This window comes from Malaya genurostris, chromosome 2, assembly GCF_030247185.1.
Source record: "Malaya genurostris strain Urasoe2022 chromosome 2, Malgen_1.1, whole genome shotgun sequence".
Lineage (NCBI taxonomy): Eukaryota > Metazoa > Arthropoda > Insecta > Diptera > Culicidae > Malaya > Malaya genurostris.
Window position 1 is genome coordinate 14,500,406 of NC_080571.1, and position 18,197 is coordinate 14,518,602.

The 18,197-nt window shown below is 38.9% G+C and overlaps 2 protein-coding genes across 2 annotated transcripts in view; one reads left to right on the plus strand and one right to left on the minus strand.

Annotated features, from left to right (window-relative positions):
- Nucleotides 1–18,197, minus strand: part of LOC131432940 (small ribosomal subunit protein uS12m) — a 108,750-nt gene that overhangs the window by 31,387 nt on the left and 59,166 nt on the right. The window lies entirely within an intron of this gene.
- On the plus strand, nt 10,728–13,797 carry LOC131432935 (aminopeptidase N-like). Its single transcript, XM_058599532.1, has 3 exons — nt 10,728–11,730; nt 11,863–12,203; nt 12,271–13,797. The coding sequence occupies exons 1-3, from the start codon at nt 10,760–10,762 to the stop codon at nt 13,746–13,748; spliced, it is 2,790 nt and encodes a 929-aa protein (XP_058455515.1). The 5' UTR covers nt 10,728–10,759; the 3' UTR covers nt 13,749–13,797.

Genomic DNA, 18,197 nt, shown 5'->3' on the forward strand with positions numbered 1-18,197 from the left:
GAAACTGTATCGCAAATCTAACTACCCCTCAGTAACTGGTAATGTCAAAACGAAATCGCTTGAGAAAATATATACGAGGTCTGTTCGAAAAGTTCCCGGAATTTTTTAATTGCGCGCGCCTGGAGAGTCCGGTGGTCAAAAATTTTTTTTATTGTGTTGGTACATATGTCCCTAATGTATGGTAAAATTTTCAGCTGTATTCATTGTTTACATTCTGTCTTGTAGCGGCTGGTGTAGACGTGTTTTTTTGAGCTCGGCAATTTTTGTTAGTTTAAACAATGGAAGAATTGAAGAGCCAAAGAATTTGTATTAAATTTTGCGTGAAAAATGAAATAAAGTGTAACCAAGTGTGCGAAATGTTACAGATAGCCTACGGTGAGTCTGCTATGAAAAAAACAAGTGTTTACGAGTGGTATAAGCGTTTCCAAGATGGCCGCGAAGACGTTGAAGACGACGAACGCTCCGGTCGACCCAGCACGTCAATAATCGATGAAAATGTGGGAAAAGTGGAAAAAATGATTATGGATGATCGCCGAATCACTATTAGAGAAGTTGCTGATGAAGTTGGCATATCAGTTGGCTCATGCCATCATATTTTTTCAAATGTTTTGGAAATGAAACGAGTGGCAGCAAAATTCGTTCCAAAACTGCTGAATTTTATTCGTGATTTTTTGGCTAAAAACACGACTTTGCCCCAACCTCCTTATTCACCAGATATCGCTCCGTGTGATTTTTTCCTGTTCCCAAAGTTGAAGAGACCCATGAAAGGACAGCGTTTTTCATCGATTGAAGAGATAAAGGCAGAATCGCTGAGAGTGCTACAGAGCATTACAAAAAGTGACTATCAGGGGTGTTTCGAAGACTGAAAAAAAACGCTGGAATAAGTGTATTATATCTAGGGGGGTTTACTTTGAAGAGGACCATATAGATGTAGACGAATAGATAAATATTTTTTTAGAAAAATGAGAATTCCGGGTACTTTTTGAACAGACCTCGTAAATTGGTAATAATTATTGATGAATTATTGATTTTAAATAACAGTGACCATAACCTTGGTTACGGGATATTGAAGACTTGAGCAACGTAAACAAAACTAGCTTCCTCGAGTTGAAGATCCTTATTTCGTGGTAATTTACAAGTTCTCCACCATTATCACGTATCAAAGCAGTGGATCGGTTAGTTCAATGTGATTAAGGCTGACGTGAATCTGGTTAGTTTCAAATGAAAAATTAAGTATTGAAAAACATATATAAATGGTTTAATTTACTGTATAGGTAATATTGACGGTATCATACCGCGTCGAATAAATGACAACGATTATCACCCCAGTCGAAATCAAGTATGAAATCATTATCTTTAGACGACTAACATTACCAAGCGTCTTCGAAAATCATGCAGTCCGCATCATTTAAAATTAGTTATTGCTCGAACCGAACAGGCAACAAATTTTTTATCTCATTCTCGATCAATTGCAGTCCTCAGAGAGCCATTTCTTGTCCACACATGTTTTACCGGGTACAAGGTGTTTGAGGGTATGGTTCTTGCAAAAAGGCTCACGAGATCTCGGAGATCCATTGATTTTACTTCATCTATAATTTGCATTATGTCATGTAAAACTGACTCAATACATATTGCCTTCTTGAAGCGTCAGCAAGATCTAGATGGCACTCAAGATAATTTAGAAGATAACATTTAATCAATACAATGAATTCTAAGAAAATCATTTACCAATATATATTTGGTCCTGCAGATGTTTTGAAATCACTAGGGATCACGATTTTATTACGGTTTATTTATTTATTATGGGGCTCCTTGGTTACTAGTTCGTAGCAACTTGAACAGTGTTGCGCAAGAAGATTATTTTTATCATTTTCAAGGGGTCACTAGATTTGTGGTAAATCACTGACGAACACTTTTCATCCCGATTTTTCTTCAGAGTGCCTGGTCGTGTCGTCGGTTAGATATTCAAACTTTATTCGATATACTGATAATATTAGACTACAACAACAGAATATTATTCTCAACATTTGTTACTTAGCCATTGTAGACCAGCTGGTGCACCTTCTTGCGAACGTTCCTCATTAAATTCCGTACAGACTTCTTGGCGACAAGTTTTGACACTTTGTTCCAATCTTTTTCGAACTGTTGAATGGTTTCGGCTGCCGAGACATGTTTCCTAAGATGTGCCTTCGTTAATGCCCAAAAATCCTCAATTGGTCGAAGTTGTGGACAATTTGGTGGATTCATGTCTTTTGGGACGAAAGTGACATTTTTGGTAGTATACCATTCTACCGTTGATTTCTAGTAGTGGCAAGAAGCAAGACCTGGCCAAAAGACAACAGGATCCTTGTGGCTTCGAATCATGGGTAGAAGTCGGTTTTGTAAACATTCATTGATGTATATTTCGTTGTTCATTGAAGCAGTGGTGATGAGCTACAAATTGCTTGCCAGACCATAGCTTTCTTACCAAATTTTTCGACTTCAATCGATGTCTCGGACTGGTTTAACACTTGCCCTTCTCGCACCGTATAATATTATGGTCCCGGCAAGGATTTGTAATCGAGTTTCACGTAGGTTTCGTCGTCCATGATTATGCAGTTCAAATTTCCAGCCAGAATCGCTTTCGAACCCTCGGCCTGATCGATGTTTCTTGTTTCGGACTACGTTTTGGTGGTTTCTGCTTCTTATGGGTTCGAAGATTCAAACGTTCTTTAGCAAGAAGAACATTTGACTTCGAAGTGCCCACTTTTTTGGCCACATCCCGAACTGAAACCTCCTTCTTTTGCTCGAACGCCTTCAGTATACGTTTATCCAACTGAGGGTTAGCAGGACCTTTTATTAGACCCGTTTTCGGTTTATCCTCAAAGGTGTTATCCTCACCGAACTTCCTGATTGCATTTCGCACGGCTTTTTCAATTACTCCTTCCATTTTTGCTATCTTTCTCAGTGACAGTCCGCGTTCTGTGCACCATTTGTACACAATTTTTCGACGTTGTTTAGCTGAAAGTCCACGCATTTCGAAACAAACTAATGAAAACGAATAAACAACTGCACAAGTGGTTAGAGAAGAGTGTAAACAACAGGACGCAGCCATAAAAATTGACAGATTCTGAACCATTGCGAAATGGCAGCCGTTTTTGGTTGCGTCCATACTTTCTGGGACAGTCTTTAATAGGCTAAAAACGAAATTGTAATCGAAAGGGAATTTCTCCCCTTGAATCGACTTGTCCGCATCGCTCACATCCTCCCCAACGACGACAGTAAAGTATTGTTGACCTGAAAGGGTTTTTGAGTCCTCCTTTACATAAGTCTCATCGTCCATCAAAACGCATGCATCTGGACACTGCAAAAGACGCGAATACAATTTCAGGGCCCTTGTTGCTGCTTCTTCTGTTCTACCCTTTGTTTCGAGATTTTCTGCTTCTTGTAGGTCTTCAGGTGATTTCGCCTCTTGATACGCTGGATCATTCCGACACTCGTTCCTGCTTTTTTGGTCAAATCACGTATTGACATTGTTTTGATTCTTCATGATAAGAGATACCACTTTCTGGTCTAGTTTCGGGTTGGAAGAACCGGGTTTTCTGCCTCTTCCTGGTAGCTCATCCAAAGAATAGTGTTCCCCAAACTTATTATTGATGGTTTTAACACTGGCATGATGAATTCCAAACCGCTTCGCCAATTTTCGCATAGTAATAGCCTTCTCGCTTAGCCATGTGTCCAGAACCTTAATTTTCACTTCCTTTTCAATACGTGACATTTTGAAAACGCAAAATATTGTACACCGCACAAACAAGTAAACAAACGAAAGCTGACAGCCAAAAGCACAGCATGCTGTGATCTGAGCATAAAAAACCATCACAATTACATGCGTACAACACAAACGTATGTGGATAGCTTATATTAGATACATTCCTTAGTGGTGTAATGATGCCTTTCTCATATATAATGGTGTGGTTTTCTATTCAAAATGTTTCTCTTCGATTTTTGAAAGAAAACAGAGGAATTGTTTGTGCATTACCTAGTATAACGTACAGGATGAAACAGTGCTCTGCTCGCGTAGGTCACCCTTAAGAAAACGAAGTGCGCTCACTATTATATGTACTTCCAACACCGGAACGCGAGAACTGGTATAATCGAAGTTGGTTCGTACGGCCACCAACCTGACATGACGTACAAACACTACTAGTTTTTATTCAAATTTTGAAGATATGCAGTAATTTTTGGACCATAAGACCTTTCATTAGACCCTAAGATTGGAAATATCGGTTTTGAGTTCAGTTTAGAAAATTTTTTTACGGTTTTTGTTTCGCCGGTTTAAATGACGGTGTACAATATTTACCCTATAACACCGGAACCTGAAGTCGGATCCAAATGAAATTTAGAAATTTTGTAATGGGATTGTGAGACCTTTCATTTGAATCTAGGTTTGTCAAACTCGGTTCAGCTATCTCCGAGAAAACCTAGTGAGATTATTTGACACATCCACACAGACATTGCTCAGCTCGATGAACTGAGTCGAATCAAATATGAAACTTAGCCCTACAGGCCAATTTTTACTAGTCGTTTTTTGCAAGTGATTGCACATGAGAAAGGCAAAACGCAGATACATTTTTCAATGTCCAGTTATAGCTGTGTGTAGAGGTTTTCATTGGTTGAGTTTAGATAAGTGAGTGTGTAGATTACTGCTATGTGTCTTCAACTAAATCCATTCCGCAATCGCTTTGGAAACCAACTGAACTCCAATTCAAATGTATCGCTTTGTAATTGACTTCTGCACCCAATCTAGAACAGAATCAGGATTCACACACAACCGCTCTCGATGTAGTCTAAATAAGACAACACTTATAATGCAGAAAATGACATTGAAACATTGGGAGCCCATGTATAAAGCCTAAATGTCTGTAAACAAAGAAAGGTTTTTTCATTTTCTACAAATCAACAAACTGCAACTACAATCTTGAGATAGCACCCGCTTTTGGAAATACTTCCATAGACATACGGAGATAAGCATTATCTAATTTCAATTGATTGTTCGCTAAATCCAATACAAAGTCACTACCAATTCAGTATCATTCAATTGTTTTACGATTGTGGATTGGAAAAATGTCGAATCTGTCACTGTTCGTGTTGATTGGTTTACTAACTTTAGGAGTGTCAATCGAAGCCAGGTCAATTGGTACGGGTTCCGGGAATGGTAATCAATCGGAACACGAACCATTCGATGGGAGTCACCCGCTTCCGAAGAACACAATTCCAACCCATTACAACATCACTCTTCTACACGGAGGAAACACCGAAGTTCAAGGCCATGTAGAGATCCATCTAGATGTGATTGAACGAACTAACAGGATTACCGTACACAGTCGCGGTTTGATTATCCGGTCGGCCGTTCTGTACCGTGTGGAAGAAGGAGGCGAAATGATAGAAGTTGAGAGACCACTGAGCGACGTGGACCAGAGTAAGGAGCTTTTGTTTTTTGATTTTTCCGGAACTTTGGAAATCGGTAGCTACGTTCTGAAGATCGAGTACGTTGCTAAAACATCCAGTAATTTCTTCCGAAAGTATTACCAAGACGGTGACCATTATCGTCGTATAGCTGCTAGCCAGTTTGATCCCACAGAAGCTCGACAGGCATTTCCCTGTTACGATGAACCAGTGCTGAGGAAGTCCGTCAACGTGTATCTTCGAACAGCACAACTACAACAAATGAACAGTTTTGAGGCTTTGAAATAGTGGTGAAATAGTAACGAAATTATTTCCATGTATTTTACAATCCGCCACTTATGAACGAAACATCCGAAAACTTCCGAACTATAAAATGCATTTGCGATATGTTAGAATTGATAAAAGCTAAGAATTTTGAAGATAAACAAACTTTAATAATGGGATTATTAAACGAAAACTGAAATCCAACTTCAAAATAAAAATTCTACTTCATTTGGTTACAACTGTCCGTTCTGTTCTTATATTTCGTCTTCGATTTTTAGTGTATAACAGATCAAATTGAACAGATAAGAGTTTGCATTAATCTCCGAGACATCAAGGAAAAAATGGTGCCTTACCGGAACAAAATCTGATTTTTAGATGAGCAAAACAAATGGTTTGTCACGCGAATTTTTTTTCAAATCGGAGCAAGTTTATACATTTTTGTTTTCAAGTTTAATCAAGGTATAAATTTGTACTGGATCTTGTTTTAACGTTTTTTCTCGGGGGAGAGTTATTCTCGTTCCTATCCACCATAGGTTGGGGAGCCATTGGCTCGTAAGTCGTTGTTTTTAGTGTTTTCGTAGTCGTTGTTTTTGGTGCGTCTCTTGTACATCCGTAAAACTGTTCGAACCGATGTTAGTTGAAGCGGGTTTGTGTTGTTTCACAATACAGTTGATTACACTATCAATCACAGAGTTAGAAGCCTTGTTGATTTGAATTTCACCTACATCATTCACGTCTAGATGCATTCATTTAGCAAGATTTCAATTTTGTTTGCTGCTGGTCTAGCTTTGCAGTGATTGAAATCAATACATTTTGTATTTGGTCTTGAAAGCCACGAGTCAGACTTTCGTGAATTATATTTGCTCATTTCGTATCCTCTATTGTTCATTACATTGCGGCAAAGAAATTGAAACGTTCATTCTCGATCGGGCAAGATGGTATACCAGCAGCAGTCTACAGCCATTGTGCAACTGTTTTAGCCGTTCCTCTCTGCATGATATTCAACAGATCATTTGAGGAAGGAATCTTCCCGACTAATTGGAAGCAGTCTTATATGTTTCCCTTGTACAAAACCGGTGATCGTAACAAAGTAAGGAACTACCGCGGTATACCGAATTTGTCTGCTGCTTCAAAACTCTTCGAAATAATAGTGAGCAATGAGTTGTTCTCTCGTACAAAACATTACATTTAACCTTGCACTTTTGAGCTTCTAATTTTCCAATTATGGTTTCTGTTAATAGGAAAATTTTCCGGAAGACACAAAACCAGGAAAATGTTTACAACACTTTGGGAAAACAATATTGTATTATTGTAACTGTTTCGAAAGAGATTTGTTATAAACTGATATCTGCTCTACGATGCATAGCTATTTATATGTGAAACAAAAAGAAGCAGAATTTAGGTAAACAATTGGGGAATTTAAGTAAGCAATTAGGGAATTTAGGTAACAATTCGGTACGTACGTTGGTTGTAAACAGTAGGTAGTCAACTGGCACACCTCTTTGATTCTACATGTGTTTATTCGTTTTGACGTAGTTACGTTAGTTCTACTGTTTAAATGAATATTATTCAACGAGAACTCGAAATTTCGAATATATCTGTAAATTGTTTTAGTTGTAACTTCTTCATTTTTCAAAAGGCACGGATGGGATAGCCATCAATCTGTAGGTTTTAATAAGAGCTTTAAAATAAAAAATTAAAAAAAATCGAAACCCTGATTTTTTTTAATTTAATTTTTTTGGTTCATTTTGAAATCATTGAGAAAAGAAATCAATATATTGTGTGTATATTTTTTTAGAGTGCCCTATTGATTCCCTACAAATTTTTCCTGGACGCCATTTATGTACGATGAACGGTTTCCGAATTACAACGAGAAGAACTTGATCATTTGCATGCACCCGTAAACTGTTTTAGCTGTAACTTCTTCAGTTTTCAAAAGGCACGGATGGGATAGCCATCAATCTGTAGGTTTTCATAACAGCTTTAAAATAAAAATGATCAAAAAACAAAATGAAACGATGATTTTTTTTATTTAACTTTTTCGGATTATTTTGTAATTATTGAGAAAAAAATCATAAATTTTTTTCAGTGTATATTTTTTAGAGTGCCTAATTGATTCCCTACAACTTCTTCCTGAACGCCATATTTGTACAATTAACGGTTTCCGAGTTACAACGATTTGAAAAAGTCAATTTTTGTGAAATGCAAAAATACATACGCCCTTTTTAAAAATCAGTCGTGAGTCGGATTGACATCTCCATCGGTTCAAAAACTTATGGTTTGCCATACTGAAGCCATGTACAAAGTTTCATCCAAATCGGAGAAGGTCGAGTCTGATGATCTGCTAAGCGTTTCTGGAATTGCTCAATAGAAATTTGAGCAGAAAAAATACAAAACATTTTTCGAGATATCATGGGAGAAGTTTTAAAACATCGTGTTTTGAAAAAAACGTGTTTAAAAGTTCGTATTTTAAGAAAAACGTGGGTCTTATGCAAACGGTTTTTAACTGACAAAGTCCGAAATGGGAAATTAGCGAGACAAAAAAATTTTCACCATTGAATTTTTTTTAGGTAAATATTATCAAGAAAAGGAAAGCAGCTTCTTCAGCAAAGTTGATCAAAATAAAATTTCCAACAACTGCGCTGGGAAGTTCAATAACTTTTAATTTCGATTAAGAAAGTTAGATTTCAGATTTAAATCCAAACATGGTTCTCCCTAATGACCTTTTACGTTAAAAAGAGCATCAGTTGATTGGAAACAACTTTTGTGAAATAATAGAAAAAGTATTTTCGTCTCGTGAATTTCCCATTTCTCTTGTCATTACAATATATATTTTTCATTAAGATAATTTCTGACACGAATCTTGGCTATTAATTTCGGACAGAAATTCATTTCAAATTTGATCTTCTTCGAACTTGATCAACGATCCAATAGTAGCATTGCAACGTAGCCTAGGAATGTTGAAATTGATTCAATCATCTCCGAAAAAATTGAGTTTTGTCGGTTAAGTCGCTTATACTATTATATCTGCGGTACGGAAAAAACAACTAATTGATCTTCGAATATGAACCATAACAAAAAAATAGGATTAAAACGAGTCTAAGCTTGTAGAAATCGGTTCGGCCATCTCCGAGAAAGTTGAACTGATAAAATTCTTTGTAATGCGTACATACATTTTCTGATCTCGTCGAATGGTATATAACACTAGGGATCATCGGTGATCCGATTTAGGAGTGTATCGAAAATAAGCTATCCACCATTTGTTCTTTCAAATTATGATAAAAAACGATATTTCGTTTAAACTAAAACTTGATCCTTTATTGTACGAGGTTCAACTTGAGCATAATGAAAATCGGATGAAATTTAAGTTATTCCTTCACGAGTTCTCGAACTTTTGATCGAACGCTCTTCATCAAGTTCCGGACAAGTGTTGCATCACATTTTTTGGACGCTTGAGCCTAAATTTTTTTGAACTCCTTCATGTTTACAGCTGCCTTACCAGTATTCTTGAAGACCCTCTTCATGATTGTCCAGTAACGTTCGATGGGTCGAAGCTGAGGGCAATTTGGTGGATTGATATTTTTCTCAATGAAATTTATACCCTTTTTTGCAAGAGTGGTTTTAGCATAGCGAGCCGACGCTAAATCCGGCCAAAACAGTGAAGGTGTACTATGCTTCTTATATAAAGGCAGCAATCTCTTCTGGAGACACTCAGATCGATAGATTTCTGCATTTATAGTACCGGTAGCGTAAAAAATGGTTGACTGAATTTCTCCACTTGAATCGACCTGTCCGCATCGCTCACATCCTCCCCAACAACGACAGTAAAGTATTGTGGACCTGGAAGGGTTTTTGAGTCCTCCTTTACATAAGTCTCATCGTCCATCAAAACGCATGCATCCGGACACTGTAAAAGACGCGAATACAATTTACGGGCCCTTGTTGCTTCTTCTGTTCTACACTTTGTTTCGAGATTTTCTGCTTCTTGTAGGTCTTTAGGTGATTTCGCCTCTTGATGCGCTGGATCATTCCGACACTCGTTCCAGCTTTTTTTTTGGCCAAATCACGTATTGACATTGATTTGTTCTTCATGATTAGAGATACCACTTTCTGGTCCAGTTTCGGGTTAGAAGAACCGGGTTTTCTGCCTCTTCCTGGTAGCTCATCCAAAGAATAGTGTTCCCCAAACTTATTATTGATGGTTTTAACACTGGCATGATGAATTCCAAACCGCTTCGCCAATTTTCGCATAGTAATACCCTTCTCACTTAGCCATGTGTCCAGAACCTTAATGTTCACTTCCTTTTCAATACGCGACATTTTGAAAACGCAGAATTTCAACCGCACAAACAAGTAAACAAACGAAAGTCGACAGCCAAAGGCACAGCATGCGGTGATCTGAGCATAAAAAACCATCACAAATACATGCGTACAACACGAATGTATGTGGATAGCTTATTTTCGATACACTCATTAAGAGTCGGTTTTCCAGCAATTTTGTTGTCCTTCATTCCACACTAACGTAAGACTTATTCACGTCAAAAGCCTGCATTTAGAGGGATTGTACATCCATTCTGTACGGGAAAAGGCAAAATAATAATCAATCACAAAAGTATAAGCGATATCGAAGTAAAAAATTCAGACGAACTGAAAGTAGTGTTGTACGAAGCAAATACCAAAAAGTTTTAGTATTTCCATCCGAAACGGAACTTGGCAGTTTGGTTTGACAATAGCTTAACTTATCATACGATTCCGCGAATAGAATCCTTATGAAAACGAGCTTAGAACGGGTGATCTTTAAGACAAGTGCCGTACCTCTTGAATAACTGCAATCTAGACAATACAATGACGAACACAAATATTAACCTTTTCAATTATCTTAACAGTCATTCCATCTGTTTTAAGTACGTCAAGATAACCGATTCAACTTCCTATCAGAGATATTACTTAACCGTAAATCAAATCGATTGCCTTTAAATAGCCATGCACCCATTCGAAGAGGGGTTAGTACTGTTTTTCGGTTTCAAAGTACGCGACAGAGGAACACACAATGTTCCAGTTGAAGTACGCCTTTGTCTGGCTTCTGGTCGCCGTAGTGTTGGCCAAACGGCGATTTCCTATAGGAGAAGTTGAACTAGACGTAAACAGGACCGTGGCCTTTTCGACGCGTCAAGAAGTCGATGAGAGTTATCGACTGCCAACGGAAACCGTTCCATCGCATTACAATATTGAACTAAAGACAGCCGTTCATGAAGGGGAAATCGAGTTCCAAGGCAGTATGTATATACGACTGAATGTCGTTGAGAAAACCAACTCGATTACGATCCACAATCGATATCTGACCATCCTGACTGTTAGGCTGTTTTATCTGCATGAAGACATGTTAATAGAAATTGATCCACCGACGCACAGTCTCGATGAGCAGAGAGAGCTTCTCACGTTCCTGTGTTCGGGAACTTTGGATGTCGGTATCTACCATCTGCATATAACTTATTCCGGAAATTTACAAACATCTTCTTCAAATGGATTTTTCCGAAGGCACTACCGGGACGCAGACGACAATCGTCGTTACATTGCTTCGACGCAGTTTGAACCGACGCATGCTCGTATGGCATTTCCTTGCTACGACGAACCGACGTTGAAGGCTACATTTACTGTCTCGATAACTCACCACAGAAGTTACAACGCCGTGTCCAATATGCCCGTCGTGCAGGTGCAGGATACGGAAGATCCGGAATACGTTACCACGATATTCGATCAATCGCAAATAATGTCCACTTATTTGGTGGCTTTTGCAGTGACGGATTTCGAAACCAGGGAACTGGCCCTGCAGCAAATTCATGCCCGTCCCAATGCGATCGATTTGACTGAGTTTGCCTTACAAACGGGAGTGGATGTTTTGCTGGCACTGAACTCCCATACTGACATTTCATACTACAATTACAAACCTAAGATGGCGCAAATTGCCATCCCGGATCAGTCATCCGGTGCGATGGAGAACTGGGGTTTAGTTACCTATGGGTTAGTGTTGAATGTCTTTATCGGGTGAATGATAGATAAGAAATATGAGTTGGTTAGCAGGTTCGAATCCTGCCTCTGGACATTTCACCAAGATTTCATATTTGATATTCCAATTGTTTCATTCTTTTCAAGCGAACCAATCCTACTGTTCGACCCGAAAGTTAACAACTACCGCACCGTGCTCGACATTGTCACCGTGATCGCACACGAATATGCGCACCAATGGTTCGGAAACTTGGTGACCACGGATTGGTGGCAGTATCTTTGGCTGAACGAAGGCTTCGCACAACTGTACGGTTACCTGGGTGCTGATCTAGCCTACCCGGAGCAAGGATACTTTGAACTTTTCCTGATTCATGTTTTGCAACCGTCACTTCGTTCAGATTCGAGTGATACGACACGACCTATGAACTGGAATGGTGCAACCCCAGCGGAGATATCCGCACTGTTCGATGGAGTTGCTTATGGCAAGGGTAATTCGATTGTATCGGTCATTCTAATAAAAAAGCAAAATTTTAACTGATTCACCCTATTCGACAGCTGCCAGCGTTCTGAACATGTTCCGAACTATACTGGGAGATGACATCTGGAGAGCGGGACTCAAGAAGTATCTGCTAAGCCGAGAGTTGGCTGCCGCAACTCCCGATGATTTGTACGCTGGATTGCAAACTGCCATTTCCGGAAAACGAATGCTTCCCGGTGAGATGACAGTGAAAGAGGTGATGGAAACGTGGACAACCGCCGCCGGCTACCCATTACTGAGTGTACGTCGGAACTATCAAAACAATGAAGTGATCCTGTCGCAGCAACGATTCTTCGCCGACAAAACATTACCTAATGATCACATTTGGTACATTCCCTACAATGTGGCCGATCAGAGCAAGCTTGATTTTGAACTCGACTCGTTCGAATGGTTAACCACGAGGGCTGCTAGGCTTTCAATCGATACGGATCCTGATCAATGGCTCATCTTCAACCGACAGCAGTCGGGATTCTATCGAGTCAACTACGACACCCGTAACTGGGAACTGATCACCGAAGCAATGATCGCCTCACCGAAGAGTTTCCATACGCACAATCGTGCTCAACTCATTGATGATGCTTTCTATTTGGCCCGTGCCGATCTCATCGATTTCAGTATAGTTCTCAAGATGTTGTTTGCGCTTCGTACCGACACGGAATATCTTCCCTGGGCCGCTGGAAACAACGTAATAACTTATCTGTACAACAAACTCCGCGGCACCGAATACGATATACCTTTCGTGATCTACGTAGACGAACTGATCATGGATATCTATTCTACTTTGAATATAGATTCGGTGGATCCCGATGAATCTCTGCATGACAAATATTTGAAACAATTGATTTCTACTTGGGCATGTAGATTGGGAAGTTCCAATTGTTTGTCGAAAACTCGAGAATCGTTCAATGCAGCAGCTCTGGACAGGGCAGAAATTCCGGCCGACGTTGCATCGGTGGTTTATTGTTACGGTGTCCAATCGGCAACGGACGAAGACTTCCAGTGGTTATACCAGCGTATGTTTGACTCGAAGAATCAAGCCGAAAGAAAGATTCTGATAGATGCTATGGGTTGCTCACAGCAGGCATTCCAGCTGGAGTCGTTCCTAACAACGTCCATCGGTGCCGGCGTCGGTGTAGAAGTCAACTACTTCGACAGTGAAAGAACTCGTGTTGTGCAAGCCGTCTACTCGGAAAGCAGATTCGGTGTCGACGCACTGATCGATTTCCTCAATGACTACGACACAGCCGATGATCTCATCTACTGGTTGGGTCAGTCGGCGTTCAACAACGCGATCGGAGCCATTGCTTCGCGAACCAACAACCAAGCCGAGCTCGGTAGACTAAAGCAGCTGCTCGAAACGGTAGGGTCATTGACTCCGCAGTACGTGCAGGATTCAGCGTTGGCTACGGTCAAGGCCAACTTCGATTGGTTCGACAGCCTCGAAGGATTGATTGTTACTGAATTCCTGGAACAATATTTCGTCAAAACATACTAAATGAAAAACGTGTCAGTATCTGAGAATAAATTTTTATCTTTTGATGCAAAGACTGTCTTATGAGTGGTAGACAACTAGTTAATAATAGTTTTTTGTCTGTGATGACAGCATATTTTCGGTGCAGTAGCGGAACCCTTGTCTTCAGAACTCCGATGTCTTATCAAACACGGTTAGTGGCACTTTAAGCTAGGTTAGATCTTCCTGGAACTCAGTTGCTTGTGAAGTTCATATAGTAAGCACGTCGTTTCACACACGCGTCCACTGCTGATAACGATCCAAGCTAGATGGAATCGTAGACCCACTCGATTGTCGATGGTTACTACTACTAGTCACTTATCCCCTGTTAAGGTAGAGGCCACCCGCTTGACGAGGGACTAGTCCAATTGCTCGATGCTTCTCATTTCAGTCAAATGTGCAACTCTGTCATCGCCGCATAGCATCAACCAACAATATGAATGCCGTCCACAAAAGCTGAAGATTTAGATGAATTTTGTCGAAAATTGTACCCCGCGTGTTTATGTTAGGGTTGCGAACAACACCTTCTAGCGTAATATTTCTACAGCAGGCAGGAGATACCGTCACCATGCCTAAAGGGCACTCCGCATTCGGTCGAGCCAACCGATCCGAGCTCTCCGGCGTTGGCTTCGGCTATGGCTGAGCTACCAGCGTGCGCATGTACAGGTACGCCGGACCCGACACGATTAATACGGTGCGAAAAGCTCGGTGAGGAATATCGTTGCCAAAGATATGGATTTTATGTCGGGTCCGGCGTACCTATACATGTGCACGCCGGCAGCTCAGTCATAACCGAAGAGCGAAAAAAAGATCGGCGATGGCAATGTCGGCCGAATGCGGTTTGACCTTAAGGTGACCGTGGACAGAAGCCAAGGAAAATAAATGTAAAAGTATTGGTGAAACAATACTTTTTCATATAGTAATAGTATTTGTGAGTAGAGAGAAATGAAATAATAACATTCGTGTGCTGAAAGGAATACAGTTGCCAGAACAAAATGTAAACATTGAAACTATTCAAATCACCGAGCAGAACAGAGTCGACTTATCTCATCTTCATGCTCATTCTGGAGTTAACAAATTGCAATCATGCTACCAAAAGAATATAATGATTGGGCCAAAAAAGATAATTTACTGTTTGCCTTCGCTTGGTTCTTGGCATTTTTCTTACATTACAAAGTAAAAAAGGAAGCTGTTTCATTGATGAATTAAGTATAGTAAAACGAAATCAGAACAAACTCTGCTGCAATGGCGTTTTATATTAATTTTAATTTTTGAATATGAAGCTCCCATGTTCGAAAAATACAAACCAACAAATTCTATATTTTCCATTTTGTCGACATCATCGTTTTCGGATAGGAAAGCAACCTCACCCAGAGAACAGTCAAGTGGCATTTAACGAGAAAAGAAACTTGATGACAAATCGGCTATTTGCTCTTAAAAGATTTATCATGCAAATTTTAAGATATAATTTCATATATTTACGAAAATATTTTAAAACTTTACCTTTTGATACCAAATTATTGGATTCAGTACAGTTTTGTAAATTCCGTGGTATGGTTTTGAAGTGGCACTTCTGGTAGTTTAAACTAATGAGTCCCGCACACACTCATTACCCAAAACACACTCAACGTATTCCACCTATTTTTCTATTGATTTTCGCAAATGAGCTCTTCTTAGATGGACGAGGCATTTTGAAAAGATTTCAATACTTGAACTGCTTGTTTATTTTTTGCATTCCATAGCGACAGGGTTGCGGATAACTTGGAGGGGAAACAATGTTTGAAATGGAAATAAGGGAAATGTTATCGTTTTTTAAAAAAAATATTGAAATTTTGGATGGTGACGTACGAAAGCAGTTTTGATCCGTTATTCTAATTATATCAATGTGCGACTAATTGAAAATAATGCAATTTTTAGTGCATTGCAAGGTTTTTTTCCCTAATTATGTATGGCATCACTGCCAATATAGAAGGGTGGTATTACCAATACTAAAGCAGGCCGGCAAACGTGGATTTTTGGAAAATTTTCAAAACCAGAACTGTGAATTATTCAAAGGTATTATAATTAAATGTTTAGATCAGAGGATAAGTTTACCGGTGAAGAACAACTCAAAAGTGTTTCATAAAGCTCACTTATGTCACAGAGCTATAAACAGTAGTTGAAATCTTGAGGTGAGTGAAATATAATAACATTCTAAGAAGAAACCTTCTAATGAAGGTCCGAACAAGTTTTGCACAAATCATTCTTCAGAGTTGATATTTTTTCGTAAACATATATCAATACGATGAGTGATTGTGTCACCAAATTGCAGTAGCAATTCTACGCAACATATTTACCCCTACGCGTAGAAAACATGTTTTTCATGTCATTTAGGGGTTAGCCAAATTTTGTGCTAGGGCACATGAAAAAAAAAAAAATAATAATAATAATAAAAATAATAATGTTTTTCATGGTTTGTTTACATCTAGAGCAGGGCAAAATAGCGGAAGGTGGAATGGGAGGGTAGGTGATTTCTTGGTTGCCATTTGTGGCTCGCTTCCATAGTCACCTTAAGTCTTCTTTGCGAATCGTATGTATTCGTCGCGTTAACTTCCCGGGGAAGCCGTTCTCGCCAATTATCTTCCATAGCTCTGCTCGATTGATTGGATCTTAGGAGGCTTTGAAATCAGATATTCGTGACATTTTCAAGGATAAACTGTAGATCGGTTGTTGATTTTTCGTTAGAAGTTCCAGCTCACTAATTTCCTACAAATTCGCTGGTTAAACACCGACGGAAGGGGATTTGGAATAGAACTTTGAAAGCTGCATTAAGGTGAAATGTAGCGTCATAAAATGCGCGCAAAATTTTATCCGCTTCAGTTGAACGAACCGTCGCACAAAGCATACCAAGAAAAACGGACACATAGAAACAAGAACTTTTTTCAATGATTGAGCGCAGTGGGTTTACCTCTCGTTATATTGACTTGTAAAAAAAATTCTTAAAAGGAATGTAATTCCAAGACTTCCAAACCCAGACATTTTCCTGGTGTGGATTCAGTATTCTCCCAATACGGCTCCGTCACTCCTTGGCTGCGAAGTCTGTTGAAACAAATGGTCATATTCAACAATAAATGTAATACCAAGACTTTGCTTTGCTTGACGACGTTTATTCGAGTTGTTTATTATTATTTTTTGTATCAAAGGTTAATGAACGATAATGCTTGGCTTGTATTCATTTCATTCAGTAGCTTGTCAATGATGAAGTTATAGTTTTCCTATAAAAATTGCTATAATCTAAAATAATACCTGTTATACGATATTACACAGCCAAGCTTTATAGCTTCAGCAACATCAATGCATTGAACTCAACAGAATTGGACATTATTAGCATTATAAATGACAGTTACTTAGAAAATAAACGATTTCTTACAATACCCATTGTATTGTATTCAACTCTTTTTTAGTTCGACACAAAACCCAATGCTGCATAAATTCGCGTCATTATTTTATATGTATGCATTTTTTTTTGCTCACGATATAATGCCACCGTGCCCACCGTGCATTTCTCACACCACCTCAATACGAAACAGCAGCGCGCAAGCAATAAAAAAAATGCGGAAAAGTTTATGTAAACTTTTTCAAATTTTGGTTGTTTTAGCTATTTTATAATTTTGAGTTGCATTTTCAGGTTCTTTGTGAAATTCTGCTACAAACACTACTTTTCACTTTTAAAATCATCCCCGTGGAACGGAACAGTAACCGTTTATACATTTCAAAAACCAATTACGGCTCGGCAAAGCAAAATTTCAAAATTCTAAGAATACTTAGTTGTGATAAATTTGATTTCAAAAACTTAAGTGTTTTTGGTTTTTCGAAAATCGGTCTAGTTTCTGAATAATTGATCAAAAACGCGATTTTCGCATTCCGCTACATTTCACCTTAAGGATTGTGATGGCACGGATACTCTCACAGTCCAGTTTTAGTCCTTTTTTACACTAACCATATGATGCGTAGCTTAAACTTCTGTAGCTCTTTATCACCTCTGTGATACTCCCTATGAGCTCGTACAGACATCTCCCGACCATGTCCAGGTCCATATTGATGAGAGACTATTGATCGAAAAACGTTGGTTTTGAAAAATCCGGTTAAGCTTTTATCCCATTTTTGCTATCAAAGATTTTATTTTCCGGCTCTTGCAAAATATATGTTTTTCAACAATTTTTGTGTTTCAAAATCCGAGACCTGATCTTGCACTCAATATAAAATTCAAAGATCAAATGGCCATCATTTCTAGTTCCTTTTGAATTATATTTCGCGCGGAAGCCTTATTCGTCGAAATTTGTTTTTCTAGATTGGTATGACTGTCAGTGACATTTGCGCCAAGTGTCACGTCAAAATATTCATTAGTATTTAGTATAAGTCTGTCTTTCTGAAGTGCAATCGGCGATTTTTACC